The sequence below is a fragment of the Puma concolor genome, chromosome A3, assembly GCF_028749965.1.
Source record: "Puma concolor isolate L17-30 chromosome A3, mPumCon1.1.hap2, whole genome shotgun sequence".
Lineage (NCBI taxonomy): Eukaryota > Metazoa > Chordata > Mammalia > Carnivora > Felidae > Puma > Puma concolor.
In genome coordinates, this window is record NC_141669.1 from 37,838,601 (window position 1) to 37,853,058 (window position 14,458).

The 14,458-nt window shown below is 38.8% G+C and overlaps 1 protein-coding gene and 1 pseudogene across 8 annotated transcripts in view; one reads left to right on the plus strand and one right to left on the minus strand.

Moving 5' to 3' along the window:
* Positions 1 to 13,832, minus strand: part of ZC3H8 (zinc finger CCCH-type containing 8) — a 31,976-nt gene extending 18,144 nt beyond the window's left edge. For 6 of the 8 annotated variants that reach the window (XM_086700589.1, XM_086700587.1, XM_086700586.1 and 3 more), the window contains exons 1-3: positions 13,662 to 13,832; positions 9,427 to 9,523; positions 1,145 to 1,376 (exon numbers count right to left, since the gene is read on the minus strand). In XM_086700589.1, coding sequence (XP_086556715.1) covers positions 1,145 to 1,376; positions 9,427 to 9,523; positions 13,662 to 13,738 — 406 coding nt within the window. In that variant the 5' untranslated portion in view covers positions 13,739 to 13,832. Of the gene's footprint in view, positions 1 to 1,144; positions 1,377 to 9,426; positions 9,524 to 13,307; positions 13,434 to 13,661 lie in introns of those variants that run through there. The other 2 variants (XM_086700588.1, XM_086700590.1) reach the window with 2 other exon arrangements.
* Positions 12,247 to 12,334, plus strand: LOC147582376 (U2 spliceosomal RNA; annotated as a pseudogene).
* Positions 13,833 to 14,458: the final 626 nt, after the last annotated feature.

Here is a 14,458-nt window from a genome sequence, read left to right on the forward strand (position 1 = left end):
GTCTCTCTCAAAATAAATAAACTTAAAAAAAAATTTTTTTAATAGATAAGGTATAGTCAGGAAGAAAGAAAAGCAAGATAATTAATGAAATCAATCTTGCTTGCCACCAGCCAGATCCTTTTGAAGTGTTCAGAGTATAATGGAGCTAATTAGGAACTGCCATAGCACTATAAAAGCAAAACCTTCAAATGTTTAAAATGACCTCTTACACTACTGTCAGAGTTTTCACTGAAAACATTTTATATATGAGTGCCTGGCTGGCTTAGTTGGTAAAGGATGCAACTCTAGATCTTAGGGATGTGAGTTTGAGCCCCACACTGGGCAGAGTGTTTAATTTAAAATAAAAATAAAAACAGATTAAAAAAAAAAGAAAACATTTTATATAGATTAAATTTATCTATAGACTGATTTTAAACAGAAAAACATTTCAAGAGAAAAAAAGCAGTAAAATAAGAGGATTAATTTCGTTTACCATGGTCATTTGTCCTCATATCTATGACTAAACTTTATTTGATTAATCTAAAAGAATATTATTTCTGAGTTTAATCTGGCATACCACTATAACAGATATGAAATCAATCCCTCCCTACAACACAGCAATACAAACAGGCACATCTTGTCCTTCATATATGCAGAGGCAAAGGATTTAGCATTCTCCCTTTCAAAGCAGTCATGGCCTTTGATAACCCTGCTGTACTTTCCTCCTATAAACTAAGCATTTGTACACCAAATGGCCAGGTCTCAGGGGGGTCTCCGGCCATGCAAGCTCACATCTGGTGTAAAGATCCATGGAGGGGCACCAGGGTAGCTCAGTCAGTGAAGCATTTAACTCCTGATTTTGGTTCAGGTCATGATCTCACAGTTCATGAGATCGAGCCCCAAGTCAGGCTCTGTGCTCACAGCACAGAGCATGCTTGGCATTCTCTCTCCTCTCTCTGTCCCTCCCCCTCGCAAAGTAAATAAACAAAAATAAATAAATAAATAAATAAATAAATAAATAAATAAGATCCATGGAAAGCATGATCTTCCTATGAAATAAAACGCAAGAGAAAACTCCCCCTCTCCCCAAACCCCAATCTGTATATGGACAACTGTGATTGCTTCTCTAGATAAACACAAAATGACAAAACAGTCTCACCCTTACCTTTCTGGGTGTCCTTCACTCCCTCTTTCTTCAATTCTTCAGGAAATGGTAAGGATTGAGCAGCATTTGCCATTTCTTTAGCTTGTATATACTGCTGAAGCTCTTTAGCAAAAGTATCTTCTGATTCCTGACTGCAGGTATCATTATCACTATATACATCATAGTCCTTACTTCTTGATTTTCTATGTAGCAATTTCTTCGGTGATGCTGTAGAGTTCCCCAAGTGCCTAAACTAAGTAAAAATTAAATTTTCAATTTTAAAAACCTAGCATAATTCAACGCAATCTGGTTATAAAGAAGAAATAAAGACCAGCCATGAACTGATCATTGTTGAAGTTGGGTGATGGGTATACGGGGGTTCATATACTTTTCTTTCCACTCTTACATACTTAAAATTTTCCAGAATTAAAAAAAAAACATAAACAAAAAACACAACATATTGTCCTTGAAGAAAACTTAACACAAGATTCTGAATTTGTACACTAGATGTACTCTACTGAATTAAAGACGAAACCCCCAAATCTTAATTATTTGATACAATTTTATTTTATTGAATTATAGTACTACAATTCACATTTTATTTCTCCCTTTGCATCCCTTTGCATACTTTAAATGGTTTAATTCAATAACTCATCATTTCATAAAAGAACAAGTAAACTGTAATGGCCCAAGTGAAAATCTATACTACACTAAGATATATCACAGCTAGAGAAGTCCGTTATTTTACCTGTAACTCACAGCATTGGTGGCAGAGAAGGTGGCAGCACTGACAACAAGGAAGAAAGAACTGCCCCATTCTCTATAATCAAGTTAATTTTACTTTCAGAAACAGTTTTCTAACACTGTTGTTGCAGCTGCCCCAAGGCGACAGATGCAAACACTGGCACCCACACTGGAAGAGCAAGCCAGGTAAGGCAACTGACCCTGGGTCAGCCTGAGATGATCACAGGAGACAACTTAAAGTACTCTGAATTAAAGTACCAGAATTCCCTAGTATTGGTTATATAGGTATTTATACTCGATAACCCAGGTGGATCAAGTTGTATAATTATAGTTAGTATATATGATACATTTTAATTAAGGTTTATTTTAAAAAGTCCAAGCGTTAAAGGGCTCCTGTTTTGATATCAAGAAGAGATGACATGTCTACCATTAAATTGACCAATGATCCTGCTCCAGAGCATGCTTTGGGGCCTGGTCTCTTACCTACTTTCTTATAACTGATCAAGGCAACAGACTCAAACAAACCAGAAGACTATTATAAAATATACTAAGTGGCCCAATTTAATGGTTTACCTTTGATGATTAACTTCAAAGCTAGGAGTCGTACCACCAGAGGATTTATCATAGGCTTAGAAAATGACTTTGCTCCCTGCCTGAAGAATCCAAACAAGTGGAGAAAGTTTCCTAACCTGACAGTGGCCTTAATGTACACCTCATCTTCATTACACCAGACAAGACTACCAACCAATCCAACAATCATCAGGCCACCAAGTTCCTGGTCTCCAAGTTTTCAAGAAAGAGCACCTTTTAAAACTAAAGCCATAGAATGAACTTGTAAATGTATCTTCTTCCAGTCAGGGGTTGGCAGATATCAGCCTGGCCTCTTGTTTTTGTAAATAACGTTTTGCTGGAACACAATCACACCCATTCATTCACTTCTCTGCTACCTGTGGCTTAGTTGTGACAGAGACAATATGGCTCACAAAGTCAAAATGATGCACTAGCTGGTCCTTTATAAAAAGTTGGCCAATTTCTGTGATAATTATGTTTACCTTGGTTTTCGCCTTTAATTTCATTTAATGGGCACAGGGAGAATCATTCAATTATGCAACAGCTTCGCGAAGCTTAGTCAAACACACAGGAAATTCTATTCAGTGTAACTGAATCAAAATATCACAATGATCCAAATGAATAATTAAGTGCTCCCTCACACACAAAATATGTACCAAAGCAGACCCCTTTTAACAGGTAATAATATGTCTGATTCGTTTGTATTAAATGAAAAGATGAGACGACTTGGCAACATGAATAAAACCAGGAAGATCATCAATTATGTTGTTTTTTATACATTAGAGATGAGCACTCCTAATGGATATGATTACTCTTAGAGAGCAATGAAATACACAAAATATGAATGATTGCTTTAATACTTTTCTTCATGCAGCTAGCTGTAAACTCCTTGCTTTGATATTTGTTGTTCTCTATGTAATTTAGAAAGCATATAAATACACTATATAACTTTTTTCCCTTCAGTGAAGGAGTCTAAATAAAAATTTTTTTAAGCAAAAGATTTTTAATTTAGGATGATTTATTGAACTAGTGTGGCCTCCTGAAAATCCACAGAAATAAAAGTATAGAAATGTAAAAACAGTTCCATATTAGTGGGGGTGAGGGGGAAATGAAGTACATTCATCAGTAATTGAGAAAAGTTTAACAAATTATTGGCAAACATTTGAAAAACAAAAAGCAAATGATAATTGGGAGGCTGGGCTTATGTTGGTGTGTGAGAAACGGGGCTATAAATGAGGATGAATTAAAATTCTACATAAAAACAGACAAAGCTATTGTTAACAAATTCTCTCTACCCTACTCCTCACCAGAATACATACAAACAAAAATTTACCCTGGGCAAAAAAGAGAATAAAGAAATTGAATAAAATGTCTGATAAAAGCCAAGTCTTGTTACCTGGGTACTAAGACCCCAGGATGAAGTCCTCCACATTCTGGCATTTGAGAGCAACCCCCACCAGAAATATACTCCATCCACTCAACCTACAACAGGAGTTCTACCCCACTGTCCAGAAGAGATCCGCCCACTGGGGTCTATGGACAGAATTCAATGAACTTGAATGGCAATAAAAATCACACATTATTTGCATCATCAACCCTTAAGTTGACATTTAGCATCTTCCTGTTGTGAAACACAGGCCAACAAACAGCAGTAGTATCAGCAGTACCAGCAACTGTCACTAATAGAATCATAGTTACTTTCATATATCACCTTATAGTTGTTGCAAATCTCAAAATATCTTTTATGTTCATCACTATGTCAAAGTTACAATAATTAGACCTGTTGGACCTTATTACTTAGTACATTAATAAAGAACATATTACTCTTTTCCCATTTGTTTTATTTTGATCACTATTATTTCAATAAAATAAATTTCCTTTGTAATCCAACATAGTCTATTTTATTCACTTAAAAACATTATTCTGAGAAGGGACCCATGGGCTTCACCAGACCGCTGAAAGGGATGCATAGCATGAAGCAGGCTGCAGGAAACCCACTTATCCACACAGCCCACTCATGTACAGAGAATGTCCAGTCAAGCTTCCCATCTGGACAAAAGGCCTACAGAGACACAGATCCGGCAACACACCAGTTTAGGCCGTCCATCAACTCTCCAGGCCTATCTTAAATCAAGGGACAATGAAGGCACAAAACACATGACAAAAATCTAGAGCAGGTGTCATTAAACTATGTTCCCAGGGCCAAATCCATCTTGCCACTTATTTCTGTAACAGCAAGCTAAAAATGGTCTTTAGAATTTTTAAATGTTTGAAGAAAAAAATCAAAATAATAATATCTCATGACAATGAAAATTATATAAAATTCAAATTTCAACACCCATAAATAAAGTTTAATGGAACACAGCCACACTCATTCATTTACATATTATACTAGATGCTTTCACACTACAATAGCAGAGCTGAGCAACAGCAGAGTTGAATAGTTGCAAAAGAGACCATAAATAGTTGCAAAAGAGACATTCAAGACATCTATTTAAAAAATGCTAGAAAGCTGTAACATCAAAACAAAGAACAAGAAAGAACTCTTGAATAAATTATGAGAAACCAAGAGTTAGAAAATGGATGCTTAAAAAAGATGTAATTTATAATAGCCTCATCAAACATCTAGCAATAAACCTAACAGAAGGTATGTATGTAAGATACCTACAAAGAAAAGTATCATATACTGTTGAGAGAAATTATAGAGGACCTAAAGATTAGACAATTCAATATTCTAAAGATGTCAATTCTTTCCAAAATGATCTACAGATTAAATGTATTCCCAATGAAAATTCCACCAGAATTTTCCACGGAAAAACTAATTTTAAAATTTATATAGGGCTAAGAAAAAGCCAAGACACTTAAAGAAGAAAAATAAGGTGAGAGAACTTGCTTATCTGACATCTAAACTCACTATAAAGCTGCAGTAACTAACATGGTGAGCTCTTAGGGGCGGGCTAAACAGATAAACCAGCAGAAGAGAATAGAAATGTTTGATTTCTATTTGATTTTTGATTTTTGAAAATGGTGACATTGCAGACCAGTGGAGGAAAACATTTTGATTTTTGAAAATGGTGACATTGCAGACCAGTGGAGGAAAAGACCATTCTTTTCCTTCAGTGAATGGTGCTGAACAACTGGGTATAACAGGAAAAAAAAAAAAAAAAGGTAAAAAAAATGTATTACCTCTACCTCACAGTATACAGATACAAAAATTAGTTATGGTGACTATAAGCCTTTGTGAAAAGCAAAACAATAAATCTTTTAGAAGACACTACAGAAAAATATTTTTATTATCTCAGGATATTTAGATAAAACACATAAAACACTAACTGTAAAGAAGAATAAATTTGAATACATTAAAATATAAACTTTTAATCAAAAAATGCCATCCTGTAAAGCCACAAAATAAGCAGATATCTGCAACAGATAATACTCAATGAAGGGCGGGGGGGAACCCTTATAATCCAAAATAAAGAACTACAAATCAAGGGAGAAAAAAAAAAAAATCACAGACAAACCCGTAATACTAAGACAAAAAGACCTGAACAAGCACCAAAAAAAAAAAAAAAAAAAAAAAAGGAAATCCAAATGGACAAACACAAAAAGGTGCTCAATCCCAATAGCAATTAAGAAAATATAAATGGGGCGCCTGGGTGGCTCAGTTGGTTGAGCGTCCGACTTTGGCTCAGGTCATGATCTCGCGGTTTGTGAATCTGAGCCCTGTGTCGGGCTCTGCGCTGACAGCTCGGAGCCTGGAGCCTGCTTCAGATTCTGTCTTCTCCTCTCTCTGCCCCTCCCCTGCTCATGCTCTGTCTCTCTGTCTCTCAATAATAAATAAATGTTAAAAAATTTTTTTTAATAAAAAAATATATATAAACTAAATTACAATGAGAAACTTCACCAGGTGATAAAAAATAAGATGGATAATAATATCACATGTGGAGTAGCAGAAATACAGTCTTTCATATATACCGCTGGGAATAAAAATTGGTAAAACCACTTTGGAATACAGTTTGGCATTAAGGTAAAGGTATAGATGCTTATACTCTAAGACCCAGAAGTTCTACTCCTAGGTAAATACAGAACACACGTGGGGCGCCTGGGTGGCGCAGTCGGTTAAGCGTCCGACTTCAGCCAGGTCACGATCTCGCGCTCCGTGAGTTCGAGCCCCGCGTCGGGCTCTGGGCTGATGGCTCAGAGCCTGGAGCCTGTTTCCGATTCTGTGTCTCCCTCTCTCTCTGCCCCTCCCCCGTTCATGCTCTGTCTCTCTCTGTCCCAAAAAATAAAATAAACGTTGAAAAAAAAAAAAAATTTAAAAAATACAGAACACACGTGCAACACGACACAAGTTAAAGAATGTAGCAGCACTGCCTATAATCTCCTATAACTTATAACCTCTACCAACAACGAAATCTAGTATATTCAATAAAGGAATACCATGCAGCTAAGAAAATAAACAAGTATACACCACCACATCTATGAATCTTGTAAATATAATGTTGAGACAAAGAAGACAGAAAAGAACACATACAGGGGTGCCTGAGTGGCTCAGTCATTAGGCATCTGACTCTTGATTTTGGCTCAGGCCATGATCTCACAGTTCCTGAGTTTGAACCCCATGCCGGGATCCACACTGACATCATGGAACCTGCTTGGGATTCTCTCTCTCCCTCTGTCCCTCCCCCTCCTCCCACATGCACGCACACACACACACACACACACACACTCTTTCTCTCTCTTTAAATAAATAAACTTAAAAATCATCTTTAAAAGAAAAAAATACAATCACTATCTTATTTCTATAAAATGTAAAAACAGTCAAGAAAAAACTGTGTTCTTTAAGGATGACAGCATCAGCAGTAAAACTAAACCTGTAAAGAAGAGCAAGGAAGTGATTATTAGCATGCAAGTTAGGTCTCTAGTTACCTCTAGGAGGAAACAAGGGGTTATGACTGAGAAAGGAGGCATCAGAGGCTTTGCGCATAATGTTCTTTCTAGACTTGCAAATTGTTGGCTTGGGTGTTCTATTTTTAATCAGCTGTGATACTGTACATTTATGTTTCATGCACTTGTGAGTAAAGAGTCGGGCTGTAGCAAGCCTACTTAGGAATAATGCAGGTGTCCATCTTCTCACAGTACTGTTTCTTGGAATCTACTTAAGATTAACTGTAGAATGTTCTATCTGCCTAATTCCTGTATAGGATTATACATGGATTAGGGAACCTTAAGTGGGTATGAAGAACTGGGGTCTGTATGACTAAAAGAGTATTAAAAATTGGGGGGAAATCCAGGCTACAGTTTTAGTGTCAAGACCTTGGTTCTTGTCCACAGCAGCCAGACATGCCCCAAAGGGCAAAAGAAGTTATATACTTGGGTAGCTGAGAAGCTGAAGATGATGTACCTGCTGCATTACCTGTCCTGTATCCTTTTATAAAGCCAAGTATAAAAGTAGCACATTAAATGATGCCTGGGTGGCTCAGTCCGCTAAGCGCCCAACTTTTGATTTTGGTTCACGTCATGATCTTGTGGCTCGTGGGCTCCAGGCCCACATCCAGCTCCGCACTGGCAATGCAGAGCCTGCAAAGTATCATATTAAAGCCTATTTGTGTCTTGTGAGTCTCACTCCCCACTCAAACCCATCTCTTTGTAATGTGTTAAAATTCACAATTAAAAAAAATTTCACGGGCGCCTGGGTGGCTCAGTCGGTTAAATGTCTGACTTCAGCTCAGGTCATGATTTCATGGTTGAGTTTGAGCCCCTCATGGGACTCTGTGTGGACTGCTCAGAGCCTGGAGCCTGCCTCAGATTCTGTGTCTCCTACTGTCTTTGCCCCTCCCCTGCTCTCTCTCAGTCTCTCTCTCACAAAAAAACATTAAAAAAAATTTAGAAAAAAAAATTTTCAAAGAGAGAGAAAGAGGCAAGAGAGGCATAGATACTAGCTGTTATGGGTTGACTGTGTCCGCCCCCTCAACATTCTCTGGATGAAGTCCTAACCTTAGAATGTGGGCTTATTTGGAAATAGGGCCATTACATGTATAATTGGTTAAGATGATTCCTAGGGTAGGTTATCTAATCCAATATGACTGATGTCCTTATAAAAGGATTAATTTTGGGGTGCCTGGGTGGCTCAGTCGGTTGAGCAGTTGAGCGTCTGGCTTCGGCTCAGGTCATGATCTCGTGGTTTGTGAGTTCGAGCCCCGCGTCGGGCTCTGTGCTGACAGAGCCTGGAGCCTGTTTCGGATTCTGTGTCTCCCTCTCTCTCTGCTCCTCCCCCGCTCGTGCTCTGTCTCTCTCTCTCTCTCTCAAAAATAAATAAACATCAAAAATAGAAAAATAAATAAAAGGATTTTAGATACAGAAATATGCACACAGGGAGAACACAATTCAAATATGAAGGTAAAGATCAAGGTGATGCTTCTGGAAGCTATGCCAAGGAACACCAAAGACTGGCAACAAACCACCAGAAACTATGTGAGGGGCATGAAACAGACTCCCCCTCACAGCCCTCAGAAGGAACCAACCTTGCCAGCACCTTGATCTCAGATTTCCAGCCTCCAGAGACACAAGACAATAACCTTCTGTTATTTAAGTCACCCACTTTGTGGTACTTTGTTTAGGGCAGTCCTAGCAAATTCATCCAAGCTTTAAGCTGTAAATCACTAAGGTTAGTTGAGTTAGCTGTAAATCACTAAGGTTAGTTGAGTCAGCAAATCAAAACCCTTAAAAATTGTGACCTAATTTGAAAAGGTTTTGAAATAGACTACAACCCATTTCAGAAATAGAGACAACCAAAATAAAAGCAATACACTAAAACAGTTCACGTTAAATGACTAGTTTTTTAATATGTTTTTTGACCGTGTAACCAAGGTTTCCTTGATATAAGCAACTAGATCTCAAATGCTGACTATACTGAGACAAATAGGACCCCTGATAAATTTCTCACACCCACTCCTGTCTGGTGTTTTGATATGCCAACTTAATCTTACTTTTTTGGGTATTTGCTCACACTCCAGTTTTACTTCCCATTTTATTTTCTCTTCTTGTGTTTCTTCAACTTCTGTATCATCTATTTCATCATCGATTCTGTAGCAAAAATATCAAATAATACAAGAAGGGTTTTTCAACCTGGAAATGGTTCATACCACACCATTAAAATTCACTGCTTTGGCTTATCTTCTACTTGCCGTCAAAGGAATTCCAAATTCAAATTCTACTCCAAATACTCCAAGAACAAAATTACAGAAGCAGTAAATGTCAACATGTGTTTGTAAGTAAAGTACAAACCTGAAATTTAATGCATAACCTTCATGTTCTAGTATTAGCAGCTATAGAAACCACCCATTCATTCATCCATCATTCCATTCATTCAACAAATACTGAGTATCCACCATATACCAGGCTGTAGGCCTTAAATCCTGGAACACAACAATGAAAAAGACTTTGTCCCTGCCTTGTGAGAACTTTCTATATTCTTGGAGAAAAAAAATAAAGCAATTTCAATATAGTCTGATAAGCATTGGTACATATATGAAGAACACTTAACCTACATTTGGGAGCCAAGGTTTTCTAAGCCTCAAAGGTATATAAGAATTAGCTAACAGGGGTGCCGGGCTGACTCAGCTGGAAGAGCATGCAACTCTTGATCTTGGGGTCATGAGTTTGAGCCCCACATTGGGTGTAGAGATTACTTAAAATAAATAAACACGTAAACTTTTTAAAAAGTTAGCAAACAAGGAGGAACGTAAGGGAGAATAGTATTTCAGGTAAAATGCAGGGTGTCCTTCAAGGTCAGGAGAGAGCCTAACTTATAAGCAAGTGGAAAGATAAAAAAGAAGTTGTTTCCAGACTTGCAAGGACTGAGAAGCTGAACATGCAGAGACGTCATCTGAGACAATTACTTGAGAATATTCTGGCAAAGCTAAAAATGAAAGATGAAGATGGGAAATATAAGAAGCTGGTGAACAAAGATGCCAATGAAATTTATGGGTAAAGCTAAATAATGGCTTATACTATAAATACCAGAGACTGAAAGCAATTGTATCTGGACAAGTAGTGACTACTGAATAAAAGCTTAAGATAGGAGTTACATGCCTGGTAAAGGTAAGGACTAGGCAATGTGTACATTCTCAAAAAAACGTGTTACAAATGGAATGCGCAAGAATGTGAAGAGTGGCTCTGAGCTTCTTTCAAACTTAGGAGGAGCTCAGGCTTCACAACTTAATCCAATTCAACAGTTTACCACTGATCTATCCCCAGTTAGAGCCTCAAAATTTCTTCAGATAAGACACCAAGTTTGAGCCTTCTACAGAAGCCATTATTACAAGAGCCAATAAGCCAGATACTGTGAGTCTTCATTGCTCCAGTTACAGTAATGAAATATTTCATGGAGTAGGAGGCAACCTCCCCTGAGGCAAAGCAATAATGACAGTAATGACTACAATAGCATTAACAACAGCAGCAGCTAACACTTGCATTATGCTTTCCCTCTGCCAGAAGCTATTCCATGCTTATTACCCACATCACAACAAACTTAAGACACACAGACCATTTCACAGACGAGAAAACTGAATTACAGAAAGCTTATAAAACTTCCCACAGACCTAGTTAACTGGAAGAGTTGAGATTGGAGCCCAGGCAGGCAGAGCCAAGTACCTATTCAACATATTCCCCTGGATTGCTACCTGACATATTTTTAATAGAGCCAAAACTGAATTCTTGATCTACTCCTCTTGCTATTTTCAACACCAACTCTACCCTTCTAATGATACCGACCAAAAACCTTGAAGTCAACATAGACTCCTCTCTCCTATCCCCATCCAATCTGTGAGAAAATCCAGTTTATCTTTAAAATATACCCATATTTGGCCACTTCTTGCTACTAAATACTATGATCCAAGCTTCTCTTGACTTGTTACATTCTACTCTCAACACAACCAGAATGACCCTGCTAAAATGTCACCCTGTTGAAAACCTTCCAATAGCCTTTCATCTCATTCAGGGTAAAAGGCAAAGTCATTCTTATGGCATCTACAAGTCCCTACATGAACTGCCTCCCTGACCCTATCATGCGTACCTCTAGAGTATTACTTCTCTTCAACTCCTGCTACTCCTGGCCCCTCTGCTCCAATGACCCAATCACACCATGTTCACTCCACTTCAGGACTTTTATACGTGCTTTTATATTCTCTCTGCTAGAAATCAATCTTCCTCACCTCCAAGTCCCTACTCAAATATTACTCATCGATGATATCACTGAGGCTTTAACTATCGTCTTTAAAACATCTACATTCTCCCGACCATCCCATCCTCACTTCCTACCATTTTCGTTTTCTCCCAGGCATTTATCATCACCTAAAACACTATCTATTTATGTACTGTGAACCAAGCATATAAATCTCATGAATATGGAGATTTTTATCTCTTTTGTTTATTTATTGCTATAGCCCCAGGGCCTAGGATGTCTCATATGTGGCAAGTGCTCAATACACGAGTAATCCCATCATAAAATTACTAGCAAAAAACCCAGAAACCATTAAAGATTAATTCATTTGACCTTACTTAAAACAAACAAAAAAACCTTTATGCAATGAAAATAAAGCCATAAGCAAAGTCAAAAGACAACAAATCGGAAGTAAAATATCTGCAGACCAGAGATCCTAAAATTTTAAAGAGAAAGACCAACAAAAACAGGCAAAGGATATGTATGAACAAGGAACAGTTCACAGATGCTCTCCCATACTTCAATACCATTCTCCACCTAATATTTTGGCAGAAATCCAGAAGTGTCTTTTATGTAGTTCAGTAAAATCGCTTCTCGGCCTTTTGGCTAAGATCAAGTGTAATATGTAGTTCAGTAAAGCTTTTGTGAATAGAATCTTATGTCCAACACATCTTCAAATCGACAGAACCTATTGTTTTCTTACATGCAGCTATTGTTTTTGTGATGATTCACCTTGCCGAATTCTCTTACGTATTTCAATAGTCTATTAACTGGTTCCTCTTGTTTTCTGCAATTAATTAGTGTCTTTGTCTCTTTTCAATATTTATAGACCTTATTTTAGTCACTTTGTCTTAGAAACGTAGCAATGAAATCAAATCATGGCTCCTGAAGTAAGACTGGGTAACTTAATCCTAGTTTTGCCACTTACACTGTGCAATCTTGACAAGTTATTTATCCTTTCTCTGCAATTTTCTCATCTGCAAAAACAAGGATAGTTCTTTTCTTCAAGGTTAAGATCAAATGACATATTTCATGTAAAGCACTAAATAAAACTCTTGATGGTAGCCTGAATTAAGGTAATAGTTTTAATCAAGGTATTTGAGAGAGACGGGAACAGATTTGATATCAGAAGGTAAAATCAACCAGAATAAGAGATACATTGACAAAGAGAGAAATAAAGGAACAAAGGACTGTGTGTCACAGTTTCAGCTTAGGGAAATTGGAAAAAATACATTAAAAGCTTAGAAGTTGGTTTTTGCATTTCAAACTCAGTAAAAAAAAAAAAAAAAAAAGTAAATTAGTATCTGCGTGTAAAGAAACTACACTATACACGTCTCTAAGAATGAGATCAATAAACTAGCACCGTCTGGCCAGCAGTGCCCCCGACTTTCTCAACCTAAAGGAAATGTTACATCTCAAAGGTGTTTGCTGATTTATTATGGTCTTCAGGGTCTTTTGAGGCAAATCAATGCACTAAAGGCAAACTATTCACCCTTCACTGCTTAATGAACTTAGGGTTTCGGTTTTTTCTAAAAGGAAAAAAAAAGCGGTTAGCATGTGTCAGTGAGAAATGACAATCTGTCCCCTAGGAGCTGATGGTCCGATGGAAGTAGGAGTACTTTGGGAACAACCCACTGGGTTTCTAACCTGGTTCACAGGGTCAGGAGCGCAAGGAAAGGGGAGCATCCTGGGGCCTCCCTCGACCCCCCTCGGTCGCCGCCTGGACCCCGCCGGTCCCCTCAACCTCAAGCAGGGTCCCGGCCAGAGCCGTGGCGGCTTACGAACGGATCCCCACCTCCGGCGTCCGTCCCCGCGGCTTCGGAACGACCTCTCCACGTCCGACCCTCGCGTCTGCCAGGCCAACCCCACGCGCTCGCTCACGCACTCCCCGCGCGACCCCGCGGCGTGGCCCACGCGCAGCCCCAGCGGCCTCCGAATGGAACCAAAAGGCGGAACACAGCTGAGTCCCTGCGACCAAAGTAGAAAAAGATGCGGAATCACCTTTCATCAGAGTCCGTGGTCGGATTTTTACCCAGGGCCGGGTTGGGGGGCTTGGAGAAAAGATTCTCAAAATCCATCACCCTCACAAGCACCCGGCAGCTATAAAGTAACAGCCACCGCGTGAGGAAAAGGGACTCAGCGCGGCGCACTGGCCACAAGTCGCCCCGCGCATGCGCCGCCCCGTCCCCGCGCAAGCCCGCTGTCTCCTGCTCATTCGCGGTTCTGCGCACGCGCCAGTTTAGGTGTATTCTTTTTCCGTTCCCTTTTTGATCTGTTATCCAAAATGTTTACTAGAATTTTTAAATTGAGTTCTTGGGATTCTTTCTTTCACTTTCATTAGGGGTAAGTGGGCATCCCAAGTTGGAGAGAATTGTGTCAAGGCAGGAAAATAGAGCATATATATGGGAAACGGAATTGTTCAGTTTTGCTTACTACAACGCCGGGGGAAGAGTGGCGATTGTGGGAATAATGAAAGGAAGGCTCAATCTGTAGGTTAGCTAATGACCTCGAACATGACTCACTCCTATTAGTGAGAGACTGATTCCTAGCGTGAATCAGAGTCCGCTTCCCATACAAACGAAGGAAAGTTCTTTGAAGCCAGACATCTTATTTTCCCCTGTAGTTTCACAAATTCTTTATAACACTTCTCCCTTCAAAAGGTGGAGCCTATTCCCCTCTCTTAAATGTGGACTAGATTTAGTGACTCCTAATAAGTAACACTGTTAGATGGTGCCTGACTTCCGAGGCCAGGTGGTGAAAAGCATCACTCTTTCTGCCTTAGGCTCTTGAATTACCTA